General features: G+C 41.1%; 1 protein-coding gene across 2 annotated transcripts in view; it reads left to right on the top strand.

Moving 5' to 3' along the window:
- CSMD1 (CUB and Sushi multiple domains 1) overlaps positions 1–27,236 on the top strand; it is a 355,527-nt gene that overhangs the window by 165,239 nt on the left and 163,052 nt on the right. For both annotated transcript variants that reach the window (XM_081905886.1, XM_081905887.1), the window contains exons 18-21: positions 729–885; positions 12,308–12,499; positions 17,142–17,268; positions 20,238–20,440. In XM_081905886.1, the coding sequence (XP_081762012.1) occupies positions 729–885; positions 12,308–12,499; positions 17,142–17,268; positions 20,238–20,440 (679 nt within the window). The remainder of the gene's footprint in view (positions 1–728; positions 886–12,307; positions 12,500–17,141; positions 17,269–20,237; positions 20,441–27,236) is intronic.

The raw sequence follows: 27,236 nt of genomic DNA, 5'->3' as shown, positions 1-27,236 counted from the left end.
CATGTCAAAAATCAACAGTATTAAAAGTGAATTTGAGTTTCCCGTGCAATATTGTGAACTGAAGATAAACCCGTGCATCCTTTGTTTGAAAACAGGAGCTCACCTCCCTCTGAAGTGGTATCAAATGTTATATTTCTTTTTTATTAAAAACGATTTGAAGACGAAAATCACCTCAGGCCCAGAATCTGAAATAAAAGGTGACAGACTAGCTTCACTTCTTCAATCCTGCTTTTTAATACATTTAGTCAGGAGGGAACAGAGGGGTAGAGGTTACTTTTGCCCCCTCATCGGTGTTTTCAAAAGAGGCACCTTGAGTAAAATGCCACAAACCTTTTCAGCCTTTATTAAGTGGATTATAGAGGGGGAAGGAGACACGAGGTGACAAAATGCTAAGGGATTGAGCCGTGAATAAATATTAATTTTATTCAATGTGAGCTTCACAAACCTTTAAAAAAATGACTGACAGACTAGTAGTATGTGTGCGGCTTTTTCCCTTCTTTATATGAGCTGCATAGCCAAGATATTACAGGCAGAAGAAAGCTGTGTTATTTCCTATCTTCTTATTGGAAGTTTGGGTGGTTTAATTGCATAATAATTAATGGCATAATAATTAATTGCAAACAGAAAAAGAAAAAAAGAATGCAACTTCTGCTAGGTGGAGTTCTGAAATAGTTTGAAACAAATAAATACATAACTGTATTGAGCTTAATTGGTTTTATTTTTAACAGGTATATGATGGAAAAGACAGCTCATCGCGTCTGTTGGGGTCCTTTACAAAAAACGAATTGATAGGGCTCATTCTCAATAGCACATCTAACCACTTATGGATAGAGTTTAATTCTAACGGATCAGATACAGATCAAGGATTTCAACTCACATATACAAGTAAGTAGCATTCATGGAAACAGGGTTTTTGTAGGGTGGGAGAGAGTAAGCATTTTACGTAGCTAACATGATGTAACACAAAGTCCTAAGGATTACTTCTTACTACCTACTGTGGTTATGAGATTGAATTTTAATTCCTTTCTCTGTTGGTAAGGAGAGAATTTTTGACATACTGCTTAAATGCAGTATTTTCAACTTCAGCATATTATTTTGTGAACACAGCAGTAGGCGTAAATAAAAAGAGACTGGGATAAATAATGGACCTGGGTTGAGTATATCAGTGGCTTCTTACGGCTTGCACATTCCCAGTTGGATGTTCAGGTGATGATAAGTTCCACCATTCAGGCGTTTGTGGAGCTTGTGGCTCTTGTATGCTACTAATCTGAGCACTAATATGCAGGAAACTATAGACAGATCAGGATTCAAAGAAGCAACCTTTTACTCTATCTAGAGAAGGAAAGATAAAATTAACCTGAAAAGCCAAAGTTGCCTTTATTGGTGAGGTTTTTTGTTTGTTAAAGACACCCTTCCAGATCTGAATTTCATTTTTAGCCTGATCTTCCACCAAACAGCTTGCTTAAAACACATGTTCAAAAACACTGAAATGCAATCCGACATTTTTTCATCACATTTACAATTGAGATCACCTTTCATACTTTGTTTTGGTTCCTGATAGCTTTCCAAGCGGGCACCAAAATTCAGCTTACTAACTAGTATAGGAATAGCTGGAATATCCTGGAGTATACTTTATGCCTCTATGAGAGGAGAGAGGTGTAACTGCTCCATTTTCAAACAATTCTGATAATCATGTTGTCTTAGACTGGGAGTGTACTGAAGTTGAACTGTACGGGTGGTTTTGGAAGTACAGTTGTACCTTGGCTCCCAAATGCCTTGGGAGTTGAACTTTCCAGCTCCCGAACAATAAAAAACTGGAAGAGAGTGTTCCGGTTTTTGAATGTTTTTTCAGATGCCGAACATCCGACGGGGCTTCCACAGCTTCTGATTGGCTGCAGGAGCTTCTTGCAGCCAATTGGAAGCAGTGCTTTGGACGCTGAACATTTCAGAAGTCAAATGGACTTCTGGAACAGATTCTGTTCGACTTCCAAGGTGTGTGTGTGTGTGTGTGTGTGTGTGTGTGTGTGTATTTTCTTGGATTTTTTTTTAATTAAAGCTTTATTTATGTATCCCCTTGTAGCTGAAGCTCTCAAGGCAACTTACACAGTAATTAAATAAATACTGAAAACATACACAAAGGATGAAAAAAGAATCACACAAAACATCCTTCCAAGTATACTTTTCCCACCTCAAAATTATCACAAGTTATCACATAAAACATTAAACCATTTAATGAGGAAGAAAATACATAGATTGCTTCCCCCCTTTTGTTAACCACCATTGTATCTTTGGCTGAAGGGCAGTAGGATATTTAATAAAGAATACAGTAATAGTAAATAATTGTGTGCATAAAAAAAGGATTAGCCTTTTATGGTATCATGTTCTGTCTACAAAATGTAAAAGTCATATAAAATAGAAGAACTCCCAAAAGAAAACACCAACCATGTCATCAACTTGGGGGGGGGGGGGACTGAACTGAAATCAACATAATTCAAGGCATTTCATGAAAGTATGAACATTTCTGTCATGAATTTATAGTTGCATAAGAGGCGCTTCAGTTTCCACACTCTTAGAATCCCTGTGAATTGGTATTGTGTTTTTGTGTTTGTGTGTGTGTTTTTAAAAAAAAAACTATGCAAAATCATAATTCATATTTAGTTCTTTTATTGTTTCACTTTCATTCTTATTTTCAAGAGACGAAAAGCTTCAGTGTGCGAGCCAGAAAGGGGAAGCATGGATTGAAAAAGAGAAAGTGTTTGGGCCATTATTTCTTTGGATCAAAACAAGTAAAGCCTATGTTGCTTCTGCAATTGCATTTCTAAAACAAAACCCTAGATGTTTTCGCCCAATTAAAACTTGCCTTGCCGTGACACCTGTAGTTACTGTGGAGAGAATATGATATAGCCTCAGGCATCCCCACAGTTGGGCTTGGCTTTAAAGTTCTCAAACCAGCAGGAAGATTTTGTCATTGCCGTGTAAGGTGCTAATATTTTCTGCTGCCTGGCTGGTTACCCCTTAACCTTAAAAATGACATTCAGAACAAAATGAGAATGGGCTGATATGCCAGGTGGCAGGCATGAAGACAAAGAGGCACCAAGTATGTGAGAAGAGAATAAAATCAAAATAATAGAACATATAAATTCATTTGGCCCACAGCTGGCACAATATGTGCACGCGCGCAGTGCAGAACCTGAAAATAAATCCACTGTAAGCTGTGAGTTATGTTTACCATTGTTGCATGTTGACAAGAGAGCTGAAATACATCTCCGTTCTTTCACATCTTTCTTTTTTCCCCTTCAGAGGACCATCCTGAACAGTTTGCTTTTTTTCCAGTGTCTTCTGACCTGGAACATAACCCTCTATTCTTTGTCCTAATCTTTCACCTCTGCAGAAGACACACACTGCACAAATACCAAAAATAAAATTAAAAATGAATAGAGATTCCATTTTTCATGGAAGTGTAAAACTCTCATTCCAAGTTGTGTCCGAAAACAACCCATCTCCTTTAATTATTTGATATAATGGTGTTTGGTGTACATGAATTCTCCTATCCAGTGAAAATAGCCAGAGGCACGGAGACCCATTTATTAAATACAAACACAGTTGTGGTTTTCATGGAAGAAATGGCCTGTCTGCACATGCAGTAGTTATGTTTAAAACATGGGTGCTCTTGCAACATATAATTTTGTTGTAAGCCACCATAAGGAAACATTGTATTTTCATCAGTGGCTAATAAATTTACAAAGACAACCAAACAATCAAATAAATAACAGTAGGTGCCATAAATCATGCCTGGGTCCTTAGGAAGCAGCTAGATGTTTGCCTTGAGGATATTGATAGAAGATCAGGACTGCAAAAAAGAGTCCTTTATGTTATTTTCAAAACTGCTTTTTTGGGGGGGGGACAAAAAACAAAGACCCTTAAGTATACTCCCCACAGTGTCATAAATTTCTTTACTACTTTCCTTGTTAAGAAATACTGCCATTGGGTTCAGTACATTTGAGACCTTGTATTTGGGCATGTTAATCCTGATGCTAAACTTTTGGACTCGGATCAGAGGCACTGGAACTTGAATGAGCATATCTCTACAAATGCCATCAGAAGCATTTATATCATCATATCCTTAAGATACAATTTCAACATGAATGTAAAACAACACCCGCTTCACTAAACCCTTTGATTACCTCCATTTCTTTTCTGGACTTCAAAAGTATAATTATATCAGAAATTACATGGCAAGAAGGTTTACACAGAACAAAAATGTACCACTAATTTGCTTCAACAGAGCTTTTTCAATCGATTTAGAGTAATGGGAGAAAGGGGAAAGTTTGTGGTGGGTACGGCACCCCTAACCTAGGAACATTCAGATCCACTATATTGTTACAAGTTTGTGGGTGCTAGACATCCTAAATTATTAGTTCCAGTAGGTGTGACAATTTAATTAAGGCTTGGGGTATCAAAAGCTAAGTAAGCTAGGTCAGTCTCCTGTGTGTAGTTATAGCTAGATTGTGTGTTGGATTGTGTGCTAGACAATACTAATCCTCTGGAATCAGCATGTGTTAAAGGCTAATCAAGCCATGCTGTGTGAGATGATAGCCTGGGGATGGGCCATTAAGAACAACACAAAGCATCAAAGGGAGCTATGTGAGAAGGTAAAGGTGTGGGTCACCCTTCGCTCTAAAGATAATGGAAAAGATTAGAGAAGTTTAGGGCTAGGAGTGATGTAATGTAGGAGTAAGTAGTGAGATGAAAAAAGAGTCAGAAAGCACAATGTTGGTGTCCGTTTGAATGGAGGGCAGCAGCTGTGAGGGAAGCAATACCCTCTTGGAGTGTTAAAGCGGGGAGCCCTTCCATCATAGATTCAGGTTGTATATATGCGTAAACAATCCATATATCATAAAGATACAGTGGTGCCTCGCAAGACGAAATTAATTCGTTCCGCAAGTCTCTTCGTCTTGCGAGTTTTTCGTCTTGCGATGCACGGTTTTCCATAGGAATGCATTGAAAATCAATTAATGCGTTCCTATGGAAAAAGCCTTCCCCCGACCTCTTCTGGCGGGCGGCATTTTAAAATCGCCCGGGACAGCGGAGGACTTCTCCGCTGTCCGGGGCGATTTAAAAGCCCCTGGGAAGGCAGGCAGGGGGGACAAAGGCTTTCCCGCCCGGCCGCCCGGCTTCGGGACATCGTTCCGATGCCGGGCGGCTGGGGGAGGCTTTCCTGCCCCACCGCCCGGCATCGGGACGATGCCCCGAAGCCGGGCGGCTGGGGGAGGCGTTCCTGCCCCACCGCCCGGCATCGGGATGATGCCCCGATGCCGGGCGGCTGGGGGAGGCGTTCCTGCCCCACCGCCCGGCATCGGGACGATGCCCCGAAGCCGGGCGGCTGGGGGAGGCGTTCCTGCCCCACCGCCCGGCATCGGGACGATGCCCCGAAGCCGGGCGGCTGGGGGAGGCGTTCCTGCCCCACCGCCCGGCATCGGGATGATGCCCCGAAGCCGGGCGGGGGGGGGAGGCTTCAAAAGCCGTCCGGGGGCTTTTAAATCGCCCCGGACAGTCCCGGGGCGATTTAAAAGCCCCCGGTTAGGCAGGCAGGGGGGGCAAAAGTCTTTGCCCCCCCTGCCTGCCTTCAAAAGCCGTCCGGGATAGCGGGAAGCGCTTCCCTGCTATCCCGGACCGCTTTTAAAATGCTGGCGGTGGGGAGCAAAGCCTTTCGCCCCCGCCGGCCTTCCTGGACCTCTTCTGAAGTCCGGAGGGGGGGGAAGGCTTTGCTCCCCACCGCCAGCATTTAAAAAAAGGTCCCCGAGATTTCCCTATGGGCTTTCGTCTTGCGATGCAAGCCCATAGGGAAAATCGTCTAGCGAAGCGTCGCAAAAACCGAAAAACCCTTTCGTCTTGCGGGTTTTTCGTCTTGCGAGGCATTCGTCTAGCGGGGCACCACTGTATTGCAGTCTCCACTGTGCCTCATTTCCAAAAGGAAACATTGACCCTGTGTAAGTGTGCCTGGAACCTCTGGAATCATGCACCGCTCAAGGATTGGTGTGGAGTGTAATAATATGCATAGTTCTCCCAATGCGTTTGTCTAGCTGCTTCTTTTGCATAACTGGCCAGTGTGGTGCAGTGGTTAAGAGCGGTGGACTTGTAATCTGGTGAACTGGGTTCGCTTCTTCGCTCCTCCACATGCAGCTGCTGGGTGACCTTGGGCTAGTCACATTTCTCTGAAGTCTCTCAGCCTCACTCACCTCACAGAGTGTTTGTTGTGGGGGAGGAAGGGAAAGGAGAATGTGAGCCGCTTTGAGACTCTTTTGGGTAGTGATAAAGCGGGATATCAAATCCAAACTCTTCTTCTTCTTCTTCACCCAGGCTATTGCATACACATGGGTGGTTGGAGGGAGATCTGTTGTTGTTGGTCCTGCTTTCCTTTCTGCACACATATGTTCGTCACCTTAGATTGGTTGCCTGAAAAGAGCTTAGATTTTCCTTAATCTCATTCAGAAATGTCAGGAATTTTGAAGTGGTTACAACTTCAGCTGATCCGGGGAGCCGGGGCACGAGTGTGTGTCCTGCTTCCCTGTGCTAACGTGATGTCTTGTTAAGGCAGGTAAAAGTAGCCAGAGATATAGAAGCCTAATCAATCATTACTATCTTCCGTGATTAACACTGTGCGAAATGAAGAGCACTGCTGTGCTTTACTGCCCCTGTTCATGTCATCATCCTTGATGGACCCATCTACAAACTTCCCTTGCACATTCTGAAGCTGGGATCCTGATCTATATGTATAGTATCTGCACAAATTTAGAAGGTTGTGCAGTCAATCGAACAGGTAGTGGGGAGAAATGGTAGAATGACATATAATGTTGAAAAGTTGTAGGCCTTGTTTACTGAAAAGTGTGTGTGTGTGAGAGAGAGAGAGTGAGTGAGTGAGAGAGAGAGAGAGAGAGAGAGAGAAAGGGAGAGGGAAGGGAAGTGTAATTCTAATGCCAGAGAGACTTTAAGTTGTTATGTTCTTTGCAGTCAGACTGCATAACACTTCACCCCAGGTAAAAAGTCTGATCAGATTAGAGTTTAAAATAAACTGACAGAAACCTTAAAATGCTTTTTTGCTTGTAAATGCCCTCGTATAGGCTGAGGAATTACTATTAGAATAGGCAATGCATTCTCTGTGCACACAGGGCACAGGTTATGACACAGAAAGGGGATAAAAAATATTATTGTGCAGTTGGTGTTCATGTATATTTACTTTATGGGCCCTCTACCTGAACTCTGGTTTTTCTTGTTTATAACCCTCAAAAGGTATATTGTCATTTGACAATACAGCTCATTTGGCATTTATATAGAGCAAGATACCCTTAGAGGAAGAGATTGAACAGTGTGATAACAGGACACAACAGAAACGCCCATTCTGTGAAAGAAAATGCATAATTTTACCTCACTTGGAACTTTCCCTTGCTGTTATTCAGCATGACTTGAGAACACTGAACAATTGCTCACTTCAGTTCCTTCCATATGAAGGTTGATACCTAAAATACATGGGGACGCAGGTGGCGCTGTGGGTTAAAGCCTCAGCGCCTAGGACTTGCCGATCGAAAGGTCGGCGGTTCGAATCCCCGCGGCGGGGTGCGCTCCCACTGCTCGGTCCCAGCGCCTGCCAACCTAGCAGTTCGAAAGCACCCCCGGGTGCAAGTAGATAAATAGGGACCGCTTACTAGCGGGAAGGTAAACTGTGTTTCCGTGTGCAGCTCTGGCTCGCCAGAGCAGCAATGTCACGCTGGCCACGTGACCCGGAAGTGTCTCCGGACAGCGCTGGCCCCTGGCCTCTTGAGTGAGATGGGCGCACAACCCCAGAGTCTGTCAAGACTGGCCCGTACGGGCAGGGGTACCTTTACCTTTTACCTAAAATACATCATCTAGAGTTCTGTCTCTAGAATTACCTTTTCCAGACTTAAAGTGATAACAATATGGCATGAAAGGAAACTCAGTGGTCAGAGGAAGATCAGTTTGGTCACTGATAAGGAATGGAAGCAGACCCAGTGCACTCCGAAAGGTTCCTTCAGTTACTTTCCACCATCTCCACAGCACACTCTGGTTATTCTTGCTTATTTCCTGAGATATATGGGGCTCAACAGGGAAAGGAGCAATCTGTCATGTTTGGTCCTTACTTCCTGTCAAGTAATACTCTTGGGATCTCCAACCCTCACCCCAGCATCACAAAAGCGGCTGTCTTTTTAAGGTGATTGCCTTTCCTTCTGGAAGATGGGAAGAGATGCAACTGGGGGGGGGGGGTTCTGTGTCCCCCTTTGCCAGAAAGCCATTGTGTATTCTGATCTTTTTAAAGAAAAACAGCTCAGCTTTCACCGTGAACAAAACTAGCCTTTCTGTGCTCAAGATTCTACAGCAACTGACAACAGAGAATCAGATTATAAATTTTAGTTTGGACAGTCTAGACTTCCAGCTGAATTAAAGTAGTGTTTGGTGCTTCCAGAGTTCAGCTGAACAAAAGTAAAGAAGCAGAAAAGTTTAAAATGAAAAGGTGCCAGTACTTTTTATCAGTGAATACAGGCACAAAAAGCACTGGGTTTAAGTATTTGGATAAGCTTTCATGTGAGGGAAAGAACTTGAAACTTCCTGTGCAGGGTAAAAAAAGACAATGAGTAGTGGCAGCAAACATTTGGGTTGGGAGAGAAATTTGATTCAGTGCACAATTTAATGGCAAACCTACCTAATTCACATTTTCTGGAACAATAAGAGAGCAGAAATATAGCCAACCTTTGAATGTTTTCTGCATTTTTCAGTGCAGTTCTCTAGCCAAGTAATATATAATGGGTTAAATTGTGCAGACAGCACATGTATTCCTAAAATACACAAGTGCATTCTGTTAGGGGAAAATTGCCTTTACAAAAAATGGTTATATTCATCAAAATTGCATACAAAATTAGGATAAATTTGAACTAAAATGCTAATTTTAATTTTCATGAGGATTCCAAAAAAGAGAAAAGTGATTTGGAAGTGTAGAGAACTGAACTTATGACGTGAAGAATTAGAAACTGGGAGAAATGAAAATTGGCATATTCACCCATCCCTATTGAGCATAGAAGCAGTAGCTGGCAGCACTGGGGTCAGTGAAATGCGATGCCTGGGTCCTCCACAGGACCAAATGGGCAGAAGCTAAGTGAAGGTCTGCTGGCTTTTTTGCCACATTTATTTACAACAATATCTAAAGCAGTGGATGGGGACATGATTGGAATTACCTGGGAACTGGCTGGAGAAATCCAGGTAGATGCAGTGTTGCTTGCTCTCCTTGCTGACTTTGTCCTCTTGTGGCCTACAGGATATTTTTTAAAACAGGGGTGACAAAGAACATGTCTTAAGCTGGAGGCAAATTTAACAATGAGAATCCACAGTGCCATGAATACGCTCTCAGCTGCCCTGAAAACTAAACATGTGCCTGCCACCCACTCCCCTACCTACCTACCTGCCTACCTACCTACCTACCTACCTACCTGAGTCCACTACTGCTTTCACGATCTCCTCTTCCAGCTGCACAACAAAATGACTCACAGCCCCATGCCGCAATCTCTTCCCCACTTCAGAGTGCCTATCTGTTTCCCCGTCAAATGAGGAGAAGGCAACGACCAGGAAGTCAGTGAGTGGGAAATGGCCAAGGCTTCCGTATCAATATTCAGATTGTTCGCATGCTACAACTCTTAACAGGGCATGCACAGTATTTTGAATTATCTTCTTATTGCATGTGTTTCCAGCCTTAGTTTTTCCCCTCCCACATTTTCTAACTGGTGTTCGCTGGGGAGGAGACATAGGGGAACATCTTTCTGGCTAAGTACTGGTAAGTTGCCCCCAATTAGCAACAGCAGTCAAACTTCTGGTTCAGATTTTTTTGGATTTAAAATGCATTTCTCCTCACATCTCTTCCCGAAGGAGATTATCATCCAAGTGCATTGTTAGGGGTCACCTCTTTTCTGAAAGGTAAATGCATCATTTCATCTTATTGTTATTCTTTTTCTGTGGCAAGGTGAAATTGCAGGGACACGCAAGCCTGCAAGTTCAGATTCAGCCTTGTGGGCAATCCATTTGACTTGAAGCTTTTTAAACCTAGTTGTGTTGATAAGTGATGATATTTTGCCACTAACAAATTTGACAAGTGGTTAAGTATAATGTTTTTGACAAGCAATGTAGCACTGCCTATACATTGGAAGGAAATGTTTCTTTTCTGTATACAGTGTTTGTTACAGTAAACAGTGTGCAGTCTTGACAAATAACACTCAGAGCTGACTTGCCTTCTAATATGTCGGCGGATTTTTCTGAGGCTACTTATTACCTACCCATCAAGGCACCTGGTGCCAATAAGCAGATTCATCATGTTTTCATGTCTGTATGATTGACATCTGTTGCTGAGAATCCCCAGCAAGTTTGCATTGCAGTAATTTGAATCACAGGTCACATCATCAGAAATGTTCGCTTATTTTCACTTATCTGTGTGGCTCCAGCCCAAAGAAGCACACAGAATGATCCATGCGTACATCTGCACCTTTTAACTTTACTTTTAAAGCAGCAACTCTGTTCTGCTGTGCTGTGCTACATTTGAAACCGTTTCTGAAACTTTCTTCTTTGTCATCTGGCTACAACTGAGTTTCTGATTTGGCACAGATGATATGATCATGCTGCTTTTTAAAAAACAACAACAACTCTCCCAGTGCTTGAAAACTGATGCTTAATTTTGGAGCCTTTTAAAAATGTAGTGGTGTTAGATATGTCAGCCTACCACAGATCTTAATGATTTAAAAGTATAAAATGTTTAAGGGAAAGAGTTAAATAGGTTCTTACAAACAAAACAAAACAGGTAATGCACCCTTGGCACAGATATGTAGTTTTTATATTTAAAAAATCTCCTTCACTTGACTAAGTGATAGTTTAAAAGTAGTGTTTCAGGGCTGTGTTTGGCTGGTTTTGGCTTTTGCCAAATGCTTTTTGAGGCAGTGTGAGTAGTTGGAGGGGAGAACCAAACTAATAATAATAATATGATGATATGGATATGGATCCACACATATGCACACAATAATGTAAGTCTTTGTGAGCAACTTAAACCTTTTTATTTAAGGGGGCATTTGGGGCCGAGCTCATACTTATTTATTAGAAGTGCTGTTGTGCTATGCTTTGTATGTTGCTTTCGTATTCTATAGTACCTAAATATATTTCCCCCAAGTTTTATTGATTTCAACTTGAGATGCATTTTCACAGTACGACAGGATACAAATACTTCAAAAAATAAGGGGAAAAATACATAATACATTGTTATTTGTAATTTCCATGTTGAAATATCGCCATAAATTTAATGCGCCAATGACATATGTTGATGGCTGTGCCTTATTTCTTCAGTAATTAATAAAAGGTGTCCAGTTTTCAAGAGATCATCACATTTTTGTTTTCTGACATTGACTTCATGGCACAGGAAGGAATAACATCAGAAGAGCCCCAAAATTGGACAATAGTGAGGTCAAATTTGAGGATCTCATGTATGTGAAATGAAGATACTTTTTGGGTCGAATTGGATGATATGCTCACCATTCTTATCCCCCACAAGTGGCGAGAGGGTGAAAACTCAACTTCCCACCCTGCCCTCCAGGTATGCCTGCCCCACCTCTAATTCTCCCAGATGTCCCCGCATTGGGTGTAATGTTTGAATAGGGTATACATGCCTTAACTCATGTGGGCATGAACAGCGCCATATCTGATTTAAAATCTGAAAACCCAATTAGGGACTCTGTACATTGGATTTTTACATGTGTTCATATTCACATGGTGCACCCACATGTGGACCTAGGATGTCAGACGTGGAATAGGCATATCTGGTGGGCAAAGTTCTAACTCCCCGCACTGCGCATAAAAACAAAATTAGGGAGACTATAATCTTTGAATTTACTGATAACATGTAGAACATATGCAGCCTCAAATTCTCTCCCTGTGCCACACTGCCGTCCACTCATGAAAGAAGATGGATTCTCCTCTTCCCCATGCAGTTCCTGTGTCCCTTTCTCCCCACCCCAAAAACAGTATGTTCCAAAGGATTAGAGGAGCCTCAACATCAGCATGGAAGGCAAAATGTGGGAAAGCTGCAAAGGGAAGGGAAATCTGTGAATATCTCCCTGCTTTTCTCTTTTGTTAGAGGTGGTGTCGAAAGCCCTCCCCATGAGCAGACAGACATGGGGAATCATCTCTGTTATTGGTTGTGAAATGGCTAATTGTGTGACAATACAGAATTCAAATGTGTGTTTCCATGTTTTCCTTTCCTTTAAAGGCTTTGATTTAGTGAAATGTGAGGATTCTGGAACGCCAAACTATGGCTACAAGATTCGCGATGAAGGCCATTACACAGATACGGTTGTTTTGTACAGTTGCAATCCAGGCTACACAATGCACGGTAGCAGCACTATTACCTGCCTAAGTGGAGATCGAAGAGTTTGGGACAAGCCTTTGCCGACATGTACAGGTAATGTTAGATAACACAGTAATCTAAAAGTTTAATGTTAAACACTTCATAGCTCTCTTTATGGATAATGCATTATTACATATGTGATAACGATGCTTTGAAATGGTATATAATCTATCTCAGGTTTCCCCCAACCACCACCATATACATATATTGAAACTAAATATGTGGGCCATCTCTGAGGAAATCTACTACTACTCTCGCTGAAATTCTTTTGGCTTTTCTTGAAATTCCTCTGGTATGCTTTTACCTTGATTTCTGAAGGACATTTGATGCAGCCTAGGAATGAATGGACTACAGACTACAAGAAATTTTGACGTCCCTATCAAAACTCTTTCAGTTTTCTTCACATTTCTTACCCAAGGAGAAATCTCCAGATTCACCTCATGTTTTGCCTTGAAGCAAAATTCTGTGGTAATTCTTACTAAAAAGAATGCTCATTCTCTGTGAGGTCTCCATGAATTATTTTGTCCTATCTGGTATTGTCTAAACTGACCCCCTGCAAAATTGGTGGCAAATTTGGGTCCAGATTGTAACAACAACAACAACAACAACAACAACAACAACAACAACAACAACTTTTATTGCCCTTGTTCCCAAAGATATAAGTCTTCTTGAATGTACAAAAGTATCCCCCCATCTCTCCCTGTCCCTCACTGAAACACAGGCCAGTTTCTTAACAAACCATCATTTAGCTGTCTTGTGGCAAGGCTAATATTTGTGTATTGTTCTTTGCATGGATTTTTACTATATCATAGTCTACTCATTTTCTGTTCACAAGGTATATAAGACTAGATCACTTGTATGCTTTCTCCATTAATAATGGGATTAATGTGAAATTCAATATCTGAGTTGCTCTTTATCTGAATTGTTTGTTTTCATGAGGTCACACATAAAAACTGGTCTTATTATCCTGCTGAAAACAGGAGATAATGAGCTTTCCAAAGTAATTCAGAAATTACTCAAGCGAAAGAAAGAAAGAAAGAAAGAAAGAAAGAAAGAAAGAAAGAAAGAAAGAAAGACCCACTGGAATGGCTGGCAGTTCTTCTGAGCCTTTCCAATATCTTGCCTAGTCTTTTGATCCTTTTCACTATCCCTGTATGAGAAGTGGAAAAATTTTGTGAGGACAAAATAGTAGGTGGAGACCTACAGCCATTCTCATGAGCCGTCTACGAGGAAGGGGCTGTTGCTTCTCCCATTTCACCCATGCAGTGCCTGTTTTCTGTCCCCATAAGAACTAATGACTCCAGTAGTTTCTGTGCGGTGAGGAAAAAGCTCTCTGTGGGCAAAATTGGAGGTATAGTCAAAAAGTATTTTCTTATGGTTAATCCATTAGAGGGTGAGTAACCTGGAACTTTAGGTGCTTCTCTTTCTTTTGAGGTGGGTTTTTGAGGCTGATAGCTAAAACAAACACTGAGAGACATATAGCTGGGGTGAATAAGTGACACTTGTATTTATACAGTGGTACCTCGGGTTAAGAACTTAATTCGTTCTGGAGGTCCGTTCTTAACCTGAAACTGTTCTTCACCTGAGACACCACTTTAGCTAATGGGGCCTCCTGCTGCTACCACTGTATAAACCCAAACCTGCAGAGCAAAACTATTGGTATGGGAATTGCTTATGTTTATGGGACTTGTGCAGCTATAAGAGCGACCAAACCCCTGCCAGGCCAGAAGCAAGCATATTTGCCTAGCCCTAAATCCAGCCACACCTTGAAGGTAAGTAGGGAGACCTACCCACCCCCACCCCCTTAGGGGCCTACAAGGTTGAGGAAGCCTGCTCTCACGTTCAGGCCTTAAGCACTGACAGTCATCCCCAAGGGCCACTAACATGCTATCCTAACATGCTCTGCTTCCTATACCTTCCTGCAAAAGTGACATGATTAATCTGTTTAAAAGGGGTAACAGTGCTGGAGCCAAATTAACCTAGGCCTAATGGCTGAGTGAACAGACACCATGGCTAATCGACCTCCTTTCCCAACCCTACAGCATGGAGAAGGTTAAAAAACCCACTTGCCAAACCAGACAACTGAGTCAAAAATTCCCGTGTGGCCCAGAAGTGACCACTGTGAGCCAAACTGCAAAAAAAGGGAGGATGACCTCAAGCAGAGGTTGAGGAGGAGGAGTGGGCTTAAATGAACCCCTTGTAGCCACACCTAACATGCTGGTGCATTGCACGTCATGTGTACATGAACACCAGCATCCAAAATGGCGGCTTTGGCACCAGCTGCAAACTTGCCCCATCACCCAGAGTGGGCTTGGGCAGTGGAACTGAGATTATGGGCACTTGGAATTCTTTTCCAGGTCTAATACAGGACAACTTTGCCAGAGTTCCCACTGACAACAAAAGGTTCTATTTAAGAGGGTGGGAGCAGGCATGTATAATGCATATATTCATTTCTTTGTCATCACGTGTTCCGTTCAATTCTAATCTTTCCTGCTTTAAGCACATTGTACACATTAAGTGGCATTCTTTGATTCTCCTCCCCCCACCCTTTCTTTCTCTTTTTAATTGAAAGTCTGGTATGATCTGTGTCTGAACAAAGGGGAAGTGGCTGAGTAGATACATTCTTTGCAGAATTCTCTGCCTGGCAAAATATCTTTTCAATCTCATGTAAGAGAACCATCAAACCTAGAAACATGAAACTAATTTGAGTACCCTTACATGTTTTGTCTGTGCTCTCAGCTGTTTCAAGCTCCTCACTTACACATGACATAAAGATTGTGTCATCTTGACTTGCCAGTTACGAAAACTCTGAATTCTGACTGAGCAAGATGTGAAATAGCTTGTCTTATGTTGCTATCAAAAGGTATATGTGCAACACGTTAAGAAGTGAGAAGAAAAACATTTCCATCAAGGTAAAGAAAAGGTTACTCTTATTTTCCAGCCATATGGCTACAATCCATGCAAATGCTGTGGGCTATTCGTGGAGTGTGCTTTGCTCATCCATGCGAGAAGCATATTGTCAGGAGGACAAGTGCTAGATAGCACATATCTGAATGCTAACACTTTAGGTTAATTCCATAGGACAGTGCTCACAGGGAAGCTCGAATTATAACTTCTTAAAAGTATAACAAGAAAATATTGTTCACGCTACCTGAGCTGGTTCTGGGTTACTCAGATACTGCCTTATCATCAATTGATGTACCTTTGCTTGTAAAAATAAAAATAAAAAATCCCCTTTGGTTCTCTGAGGCTTAAATCCTAAGATATATATATATATATATATATATATATATATATATATATATATATATATATATATATATATATATATATTGGGGGGGGGCAAACCAAAGGTGGTTTTCCCAGTTATTCACTGCCCTGCCAGACAGCTGCCAGCAGTCAGAACTGTGGGTGGAATAATGTCTTTGTACTTCTCTATCCTTCCTCTGGTTTAAAAAAACGAAGTATACCCCATCAGAAACAACATGGAGGGGATAGATTGGATAGAGTGCTGCTGCTGCCAGGGGACAGGGAAGGCACAAGGTCTACCCTTGTCACACATTGTTTTCAAACTTACAGGTATCATCTGAACCAGGGCTGCAAAAGTTTCTCCTAGAGGCTCCTTTCCTGTTCATGAAGTGCAAAGTTTTAATCGGCTGCTCTTTCCTAAAACAATAATAGCACACAAGCAGACTAAATCTCTTGAGCTCTTTCATACACTTGGCAGCACATATAAAAGTAAATGAACCCTACTTTGAAAGTGTTGCTTACTACTGTACTACTACTACTACTACTATAACTAAGAAAGAACTTTGATAGAAGTAGAGATGCTTGAAGTATTTGATTTATGTGAGTTGTTACACAAACTGACTTGATTCACACTTCCTGGATGGCTTTGTAACTTATAAAGTAGCACTATATGCGTTGGCAGCTAAGAAGATCAGGAGAAAAGAACTAGATAAAATAGCAGTAAATTGCAAAGGTGATTCGGACATTTAAGCGGGCACATTCTATCTGAGGACCCCCTGCTATCATATTGTATGCAACAAATAATTTCTAGGAGACGTGACCGTGGTTCATTGCATTTGCAGTGCCCGATGTATTTATGGTTTTTATGGTTATTGTTGTTTTTGTTTTCGTTTCGTTTGTGAATGTTGCCATGGCCTTTGGCTAGTGCAATAAAGTTTATGATGATGATGATGATTTGCAGTACACTTCCTGGATGAAAGTGTGGATGGTTATTCTTTGGACTTTTCACTTCTTTAGATTTTCCAATGCAGTTCTTGGATTTTAAAGTGCACATTTTTAGATGAAACATGTGTAGAAGTATTTATTTTTGAGAAAATATGTTCAAAAATATGTTTGTTTTTTTACAGATCCCCCCCAACCCCAACAAAAATCTACTTTCAAAGGATTGCACTGCACCACTTTTGCATTTGAATTCACCTTGCATGTCCTACTAGGTGGCTAAATATAATGTTTAATACAAGACCCCATAAAGTTATTCCAACTTCCTTTCTTTATTCTATTTTTTTCTTTTCTGGCTCTTGGCCATGCATCATTTCACCAAGCCGCTTGGTATATTACAAGCAATCAGGTTCTACTAAAATTAAGAGTTCTAACCTTTCTGTAAATTACCTCAAGTGTGCATGGGACTTCTCTCTGAAAATTGATTGTTTTCGCTTTTTCTTTTCAGCTGAATGTGGTGGACGTATTCACGCTGCTACTTCAGGCCGCATTCTGTCTCCTGGTTATCCAGCTCCATATGACAATAATCTTCATTGTACTTGGATTATAGAAGCAGACCCAGGGAGGACAATTAGGTATGCATGGAGTCTCAGCTATTAAATTTAGTATTATCCAAGTCATAGCACTGTACGTTTGACCATCTACATTATATACGTGCCTTGTTCTTGTTTGCTCCTTTAAGGGGTAAATTGCAAGATTAAAAGATGCCTGATTCACTATATTTAAAAAAAAAAAAACTTCCAAAAATCAGGGGCTGCCATTGGTTATATATGTATTGTAGGACCAAAAGAGACAACCTTTGATGTGCAAACATACTAGGATGTAAGCCTTACTGAATTCAATGGGACCTACTTGTGAGTGAACATGCTTAGATCTGTGTTTTAAATTTCTTTGTGGACAGATAAGCCCATCATATCAGAAGTAGCCGTTTATGCTATTCTATCTATGCTTGGTCTTTATTTTTGCCATCAAGTGACAAAAGAAAAGAGAGAAAAGAAATGAGAGCACAGGATCCCAACCTGTCACCTTTCATGACATCTTATAGGATCTACTCTACTTATTAGAACTGGATCTAGTGTTTAGCAATGAAAGTAACTATATTGGTCTCACTGAGCTCAACTGATCTGCAGAATCACATTGTAAGGGTTTCTCAGGAAGTAATTCACAAATCATTAGAGAACTCATTTCCACAGCAAGAAAACTGCCCATTCTTCAGGTGGAGGAGAGATAGATGAGCCTATATAGCAGTGCAGATGCAATCTCTCAGGAATGATAGCATATTAGAATTTTTGTAATGCATTCTAACTGCAGTAGAATGAAAATCCTAATTCATTGTACTTTTAAGTATCATGTTTACTCTCAAATAGTTAATATTCTTACATAAATAGGCTAGAGTTTAGCTGGGGAGGGAAACTGTTTGCTAAAATACTTTCCTTATACATATTCAGAGAAATTCATAATTTTTTTCCACACAATTTCATTTTCTTCTTCCTAGAATAGAAAGATAACTGTATTCCCCTAATACTAGACCAAAAGACACCCACTCAATCACGAGCAAATTCATTGCTCCATTTGCATTTTAATAGGAATGGCAAATGTGAAATTAATATAGAATGAAATAAGAAATTACAAACAACCATCTGTAGGTAGAAAACAGATTTAATATTTACTTATTAGCAGCCTTCTGAGTCAATATTTATTACAGCAAGTGGAAAAACGGCACTGAACTGTGACCATTTCCAATAAATGTAGCTCTCTGGGCAGTGTTTTACATCATCACATGTAATGTTTAATGTTTAAAAAATGTGGGTGGTGCTTCACAGTGTGGAAAATCTATGAAAGATCATGACATGCTTATCAGCATAGTAGGCGTTGTCATGCTTCAAGTGTATTCAGGTCTCCAAGGTCTGACTTATAATGTAACTGATCAGACATTGAACTTGATATGGGAAAAGGTAAAACAACCCACCAATATTCTTGTTTACTTGAGGTTGTGAATGTCTAGTGTTAAGTAACAAGTGAGGCCCTGAACAAAGTGGTGTAATGCAGTGTGCACGTGTTCAAGGTTTCAGCCACTCCACCACATACACACACCAGATTTTCATCTTCCTCCAGTCAGTGTTGTGTCCACTGAACATGTTTGGTCTGCAGCAGTCTGGTTTGAGAGGGTGTTGGTTTGAACACACTGCTGCCCAGTCCCAATTCCATTGGGTTCCTGCACAGATTTCTGTGGGCAGCTCTAGGGACATTTAAAAATGGCTTCTTAGCGTGAACCAGAAATGGCCTTCCCAGTCAAGCAGGTAGTTGTCTCTTTTCATCTATGTGTCTCATCCTTTGTCTTTCTCTATAGGATTCCTTCTCCCACCTCGCCTTCAGTGCCACCATCTCAGTAATTTCCAGTTCATTGGCACTGAGCAGACTTGGTCTTCATTGGGATATTTTTGGGTCATTTCCGCCCTTTAAAATTTATTTTATATTATTTTGTGCTTAAGTTTGTTGATTATATGCTCAGAAATAAGACATTCCTTCAGTAGTTCATTTTGAACTGTGAATGTCCAATGTCAAGTAATGCTTCTGAATTTAAAGGAGGGGTTGTGGCGGCAAGGCACTTAGAAATGAATTCCTACATGTATGTTGGTTTTCTTTTTCTTCAAATTAATTCAGTCCTTTGAAACACTTTATTTCTGGGTATAAAATAAGTTTTGGAATAAAGGAGATTTTTTTGGGCGGGGGAGGGGGAGAGCTAATTGATGCTACCAGCTTGTTTAATCTGGAAGAGAAATGAAACTGATGCTGTTAAATAGTGGGTAGACATGGCAGACGACACAGCGATTTCTCCAAAGCAGCTCTTCATTTTGTAAGCTGGAATAGAAACTGAACAGCAAACAGCTCAGCCGGCCTGCTTTTATAGGCAGCCAGCTGTCAACATTGTAGCAACAACAACCCAGGGTTTCCCGCCTAAAATAACTGACGTGGACCTGAGTGAAAACTACCTACAGTATCCCCCTGCTGGCCCAGGGTGAGAACTTCAGTACATAACAGATGCAGTGTGCAGCTAATAGTTGTAGCACTGCTGGGGGTGCTACAACTACAATGTATAATGGTAGGTGAGAGGGGAGGCGACAAATTTTGGTGTCACACACGGTGCCAAGGTCCGCCACTGTGTAAGTCAGTGTTATTGGGATATGTTTGGTGGCATCCACATCTTGAGGATTGTCAATCAATTCAAGTGTTCCAAATAAAAGGTCATGTGTTGTGGAGTTTGCATACATGTACCCCAGATATGTCTGCAACTAACCAAAGAAGAATGCTGATAAACCAGGTTTTCTTCCTTTTTTTCTGGACGTAATTTGTAGCTTCATGTTAATTATTTTAACCACAATGAAACAAAGAAGATTCAGACTTACGTTCATTCAGATTAATGGATTTAATCATGGTTAATTATGTGTTGTTACATGCCTGTCGTTCCTTAATCTGCCCTTTTTATTTAGCACCAAAGGTAGTCATGAATGACAAATGTCTCACATTCTTCTTTCATTTGCAGTCTGCATTTTATTGTTTTTGACACTGAGGTGGCTCATGACATACTCAAAGTGTGGGATGGTCCTGTTGAAAGCAGTATTCTACTGAAAGAGTGGAGTGGCTCAGCTCTTCCTGAAGATATTTATAGTACTTTCAACTCCTTGACTTTGCAATTTGACAGTGACTTCTTCATCAGCAAATCAGGATTTTCTATCCAGTTTTCAAGTAGGTGAATTTGTTTAGTCCTTGAGTAAAATCAAGTTTTGGCCTTTCATGTTTTTTTGTTGTTGCTAATAGCATGGTCTGGTACGCCATCTTGATAACAAGTTTCAGTCTGGTAAGAACCCAAAATCTATTGACTGTATGCTGAATTAGCTGATATCTGCTAAAAATATAAACAAACAGTTCCCCCAAATATTCTACTTTTTGCTTCTTGACAAATAGCATATTTCAATTTTGTATTCAAATGACAAAATTTTAACATACGTTGTAATATACAGGGGTGTCTCTGATCAGATTCTGCCTGTAAAACTTTGCTGTGCAAATTGCTGCATTTCACATCTGTCAGATGCTGGGTGGTGGTTGCTCGTGAGTAACCAGGCAGGACTCCAACCTGTCTTTTACAGGTTTTATTGTGCAAGCTATTTACAGTGCAGATACACAGAGTTCATGTCCATCTTAGTCACTTGCAGAATCCGGGAGTGGCCCCTTCCGGCTTCTCCCCCAACATAAGAACTTAGACACCCCAAATCTCTGCCTCCCCTCCTTGTGTTTCACCCCACTGCGCAAGCTGGACGACGGAATTGGCATGTGCGCCTCTTGGCTAGCCGGGTTATGTGAGGCGCTTGGACTCTCTGCAGCATCTTCGAGCCCTCTCCTCGCTTGGCTGGCCCCTTCCCTCTCTTCTCCACTGGAGGTGTGGCTTTTCCCCTTGCTGGAAGAGAAACTGCTCCTCAGAAGTGTAGGAGGCTTCCTGTATCCCAAGGGCATCCCTGCCTCCCTCCCCTGTTCCGATGGCAGTCCCTTGACAACATCGAATAAGGCATTTACTTGAAACATAAACATTTCATTCTTAAAGGGAAGCAAGCTGTGTAGAATAAGAAACCACTGCTTCCATTCCATTGTTCCCTCATACACTGAACTATTTCACTGATGACCGCAGCAGCATGGCAGTTGTTTCTGGCAGCGCTCATCCCATGCTACTGTGGCAACATGTGAAAGGCTGGAAATGTGGGTAGGATCTCTCTCTCATTTTTTAACCTAGTCAAGAAAGGGAGGGGAAAGGACTCACACAGTTGACCCTGTGCACATGGTTTTGGCCTTTCAAACATTTCCAGAGTGACACAAAATTAAACCATTAGAAAGTGGCTCTTGAGCTGCTACAGTAATTCATCTTCATCAGTAGCAGTGCCGGATTTACGTATAAGCTAAACAAGCTATAGCTTAGGACCCTACTCTCTTGGGGCCCCCAAAAAAAATTTAAAGGGGAAAAAATACCTGGATGTACATTTCCAAAATATAAGATAAAAAAACAAATAAAATAAAACCTACATACAGCAACAGTGTTTTGTGTGGTATGGGCTCCTATGAGTAATGGGCCCCGACTGCTAGCCTGCTCCCTAAAATATCACTGGTTTGCTCATTTCTATATATAGGGTGCCTACATTCTGCCTGTGCAAATGGCTTTAGATACCTATTAGGTCCATAAATTACCATCTAGCATGTATTCAACACAAAAAACAGCAACAATTTGTTGTTGACAAAGGACAGGTAGACATATAAAGGGTCCCATTATCTTTAGTAGCTTAGGGCCTCATCAAACCTAAATCCGGCCCTGATCAGTAGCACCAGAATCTCTGCATGACACTGCGATCCATGAATTGTCTGGCGTTGGCATTGCTGCACATACTGGCCTCATATTCAGCCAAAATAGACTTGCTAATTAAAAACAATGCCAGTCTTGTCCAGTATGAGGAAAGAAAAATGTTTGGGTTGGGTCAACAATTGCTAGCGGAAATGCAGCTTGGAGCTTCTTATCCCCCCAGCTTTGCTGTTTAAATTGTTCCTTTGCCTAGCAACTGTGCATTTTAGCAAAGGATCTATTGGCAAAGGATTCTTGAGTGATCTGCTGATGGTGGTAGTGGGGGGGGGTGTGTGTAGACATGTCCAATCAGAACTTGATTGCATTTTGAACTGCAGAATTATCAGAGCTCTGACAAGCTTTTCATAGGATCCCTTGGGAGTTTTGAAGTAAAAATAGTCACTTTTTTGAGAGGTAATGCTTATTTATATGTTACCATAGTGGCATAATTGAGAATTGGATGTCATTGGCTCCGACCACATGGTTTGGTCATCTGTACCAAAGCAATGTGGAAAAAAGTCATGACATTGTTCTTCCCATACAGCTACAGTAACACAAAATGGCTCTTAATTTTGCCCTTATGAGTAATCTTCATGGCTTACAGCTTGGTTGCAGATGTTTACCATTTTTCAAAGATTAATTTTTATGTGCATAAATTTATGCTACAGATTTCTATACATAAGTTTCCAACACCCCCCCCCCTGCTTTAATAAGTATGCTGATGTAGATGATTAATTGGATGAATGCAAATGTATTTTGCTCGCAAAATGTTTGGACCCCATCAAAAGTCCATTGTCTCACCAGCTCAGCACAGCATGTAAAACACCACGAGGACATGAACTGACTGGTGTGATTATGTTAATTGTAATCAGCCTAACACTTTTCATTAAAACTTAATTACCATTTAATCATGCATAAAAGGATAGAAAATGGAGTTCAGTGTGCATCCCTGACCTTTACTTTGCAGGGTTAAATATATTTAAACTAGTTATTAGAAACTGGGGTTCCTAACTAAACATCTCAGAGAAGTACTGGTATGTGTAAGAAGGTAGAGAATGAAATGCCTGTTAACTGAATAACCCATTTCCTTTAGCCACAGTAGACCTATGACCTTAAGAGTATCCAAGATCAGATTAATTAATTAGCAGACTTAGAGTTTGCTGACCTCTGCATCCCTGTTTATTTATTATATTATTTGCTGCCCTTCATCACCACTCATGTTGGGGCAGATGACAACAATAAATAATACAATAAGATGTTAGATACAGTTAAAACTGTCAAAATAATCAAGCATAATACAACAAAATGCAAAACAAAACACTTACCCTACTTCCCAACATTTCTAACAAAGTAGATTATTTGCTGATGATGGCATTTATGACAATCAGCAAAAGAAAAGAAAAAAAAAGAAATATTAGCATCAGACTGCTAAAAATGTTTTTCAGTCATTTATGCTCTCTACAATTATGCCATATAGCATCTTAATTATACCAAGGCGTTTGATACTCATAGACGCAAAACAGTTAATCGGAGTGGTTTAGGAAACAGTAGGTGAATGTATGGTTCCTTCTCTGTTTCCATTTACCTTGCTCCTGGGTTGAAACGAAACATCAGATCTTGAGTAATTGTGGAGTGGGAGGAACATACTCAGAAATCATAATTGTTTATTACAGTTCAGTAAAGGTAAGAAATTAGGTTCAGTTTGCCTCTAATGTGAACTGACCTAATTTACACTTTCCCAAACAATACGTAAACTGAACACCCCTTAAAAATTGTGCTTCTCTGAATTTTACAGTGCAGTTCTCTAACCAAATAACATGTACAAAACAACATAAAAATGCATTACATTAGGTCAAACTGCTTGCAAAAATGTATACTTTAGGATAAATGCAGACTCAAATGCTGACAAATTTTCATGAGTATTTTTTTAAAAAGTGCTTTCAAACTGAGGCAGAAGTGCAGAGAAATTAACCTAAGATTGGAAAATTGGGAACCTGAGAGGAACCAAAATTGTCAGATATGTCTACCCCTAGTTATTTCTTTTTGCAAAGCAGGCTTTATTGATTAGTACAATACAATTGTTCTTGAAGTTCACACATCTAGAGAATTACAATAGATCTGCAGTTATATTGATTAAGCACGCATGGTACATAGGAGGGACAAAGCAGGTGATTTCTGCTCATGCAGTGGGATTTCCCCTTCCTCTCTCCCCCCTTTAGCCCCTCAACAATCCCTCAAGCTGTCTCCGGAAATAAATTTTGAGGGCATGGGGAAAGGCTTCAAGAGGAGGAGGAGAGGAGTAGAGTGGAAGCCTGTTCTGTTCAAGCACTCCACCATAGATATAACCCATAGTTTACTGATGGGAACGATGCCAGGCCATAGAAACAGCCTCTCTCCCCTGTGTTCTGAGGAGTCTAGTTTAGAAAATTAATGCTTGACCGTAATTTTCTTAGCGATTGTGAGAGTTGCACCATGTTATTGAAATGAATGAACAATTCATTCTTCTTCTGCCTACTTCAGTGGAAAGGAAGTGGTGGCGGAAGGAGCGGGGAGCTAGCAGGAAAGGGAAATTATATTAAATTTTAAAAAAACCCTCAAACAATCAATTATTTTATTCGCATGCTGCCTTTACAAAGTTAAAACCATGTTCAAGGCAGCTCACAACATATAAAAAATATACATAATTGCAAACATAACAGAAGTAAGGTAAGGTAAAGGGACCCCTGATCATTAGGTTCAGTCGTGGCCGACTCTGGGGTTGTGACGCTCATCTCACTTTATTGACCAAGGGAGCCGGTGTACAGCTTCCGGGTCATGTGGCCAGCATGACTAAGCTGCTTCTGGTGAACCAGAGCAGCGCACGGAAACGCTGTTTACACTGGAGCAGTACCTATTTATCTACTTGTACTTTGACGTGCTTTTGAACTGCTAGGTTGGCAGGAGTGGGGACCAAGCAATGGGAGCTCACCCCGTCGTGGGGATTCGAACCACCGACCTTCTGATAGGCAAGTCCTAGGCTCTGTGGTTTAACCCACAGCGCCACCCGCGTCCTATAACAGAAGTAGTCACAGACAATAAACAAACCATCAAAAAGTACACAACCAAATTAATCAAATTTCCACATTTATAATAGGGTACAAAATAAAAATTTAGAAAAATAACAGCAACAACCTAATCCCTGCAACAAAACCCCCTCGGCCCACAATTCTGTTCAGCAGCCTCAGCTTTTGTAGCTGGAGTCGGTCAGGGACCTGCCATCCCTGGCCAGGTGGGAAAAGACCTGCAAGGCAAGGAGGGATTCACAGCAGTGATGGTCCAATACTTAAAAAGAAATGAAAGCAAACTTCTCCATTTCTTTTGGAACATCTTAAAGTTGACTCATATACTATTTTTCTTTACGCTGTAGCATAAATGTTTTGCCCTCCCCTCTCCTTCCTCAGATGCATAAGTTTCTTTTTCAAAGTGTTACTTTTAAATAAATTGTCACTGCACAGATTTCTCCACCTACTTCTCACCTGCACACCCACTAAATCTGTCTTGGAGTTTCCCCAATCTTCTGCAGCAGATTTAGGGAGCAGGCAGGGTGTGCCTGGAGAGAAGAGAGGTGTAAAAAAAACAAAAACCCAGTTGAGCAAGCAGAAATCCTTGCATTGTTAGGTCTCATTAATGGAATACTTCCATGAGACCTTACGTCTGCCTATCAGTTATTGTGATTTCCTCCCGTACTTTCATTTTTGTGAGGGTAGAGCTGAGATAGAGTAAAGCAGAACGGAGCAACAGTATTCAGTATGCATGTACCTACATTCCCATCCTTAACTACACAAACCATTATGGGTCCTATTTGTAAGTGAGATCTGATATGGAAATATTATAAAACATCCCCTGTATAGGTAAAAGAAAACAGAAGGAAGCATGAAAAATCAGAGAGATGCAAAACTTGTCTGAAGTATCAATGGGAAACTTGGTCTAAAATGACCTGTTTTCTTGATGATTTAAATCTGCTTTATTTCCGTTAACCCTCCCTGGTGTTAAAGTGGTTAGCTGTTGGCTTAGATGGATTGCCTTTGTTGGCTGAGCACTAAACGCTTGATACGCCTAAACCGTTCTAGAAAGAATCAGAACCAAGCTGGAGCAGTCCCATGAATTGTGTTAGGTCCGTGGAGTTGGCAGCAGTTAATGAGCTGTACTATTGAAGGCTGCAGGCAAGTCTTAACACAATCAGTCGTGTGAAACTGCTCCTAACAGCCTTGGTGGGTGGTTAGTCAACCAGGACTACTGTCAGTGCAACTGCCAGGCCAGAAGATTGATGATGTCCTTGTGTGCTGTGCCTAGAGTTGGAGACCAACCACTCAGTCAGTAATCACCCACTACCAGGATCCCTCCAGCCTCCAGGGAATTATCATTAGCATGGTAGGATAACTGTTCATCCCCACCCCACCCCAAGAATCCTCAGAACAATGTGTTTTTGCCCTCGTCCTTCATTCTCCCTGACAGCAAGGAGTTATTATCCTGGAAGTGAGGTGTATCTAGATCTCAATCGTCAACCTCCCTATTCCTATTAGCTTTTCCAAGTCTGCCATCTTGACCTAATGGGGAAAATACTTGTTCCCAGAGAACCTGGAGCTTATTGCACATCAAAAATCTGTTCAACAGGTGACAGACAGTGTGAAACGCAGGGGAGTCTCCACATCCCTACTGGAATTCTACCTGCACCATTGTTTTGGATTGATTGAGTTTACTTATATACAGTATGCTGCTTTTCCACAATGAGCTGGGCCCAAAGCAGCTTACAGCAAGCATTCAAAACATCGAAATACAGGGCGCTGGAAATGCAAATATACAAAATGCAGAACATGTCAGTAAATGCTGTAGTTTAATTTACTTAATTGGGGGTTTGAGGTTTTCTTTAGATCATGGTATGCCCTGACCTCCTTGTCCTGCTGCTGAACTTGCATATCTGCTTAACACACCTTGTCCGTTGATGCTCTCTGTAGCTTCCCACACTAGGTTGCTCTTAATTTATATCCCTAGCTAGTTCCTTTCAGTCTAGATAATCAGTACTCTCCAGGAATGCCTGCAACTGCTGTGCCATGACTTTCTCCAGTACCTTACCTAAAAAAAGGTATGGACTACTGACCAGGAGTTGCTGTGAATCCGTTA

This window comes from Podarcis melisellensis, assembly GCF_964234715.1.
Source record: "Podarcis melisellensis genome assembly, chromosome: 3".
NCBI classification, from domain to species: Eukaryota; Metazoa; Chordata; class Lepidosauria; order Squamata; family Lacertidae; genus Podarcis; species Podarcis melisellensis.
The sequence above is the reverse complement of the archived record's forward strand: the minus strand, read 5'-3'. Positions and strand labels throughout refer to the sequence as shown.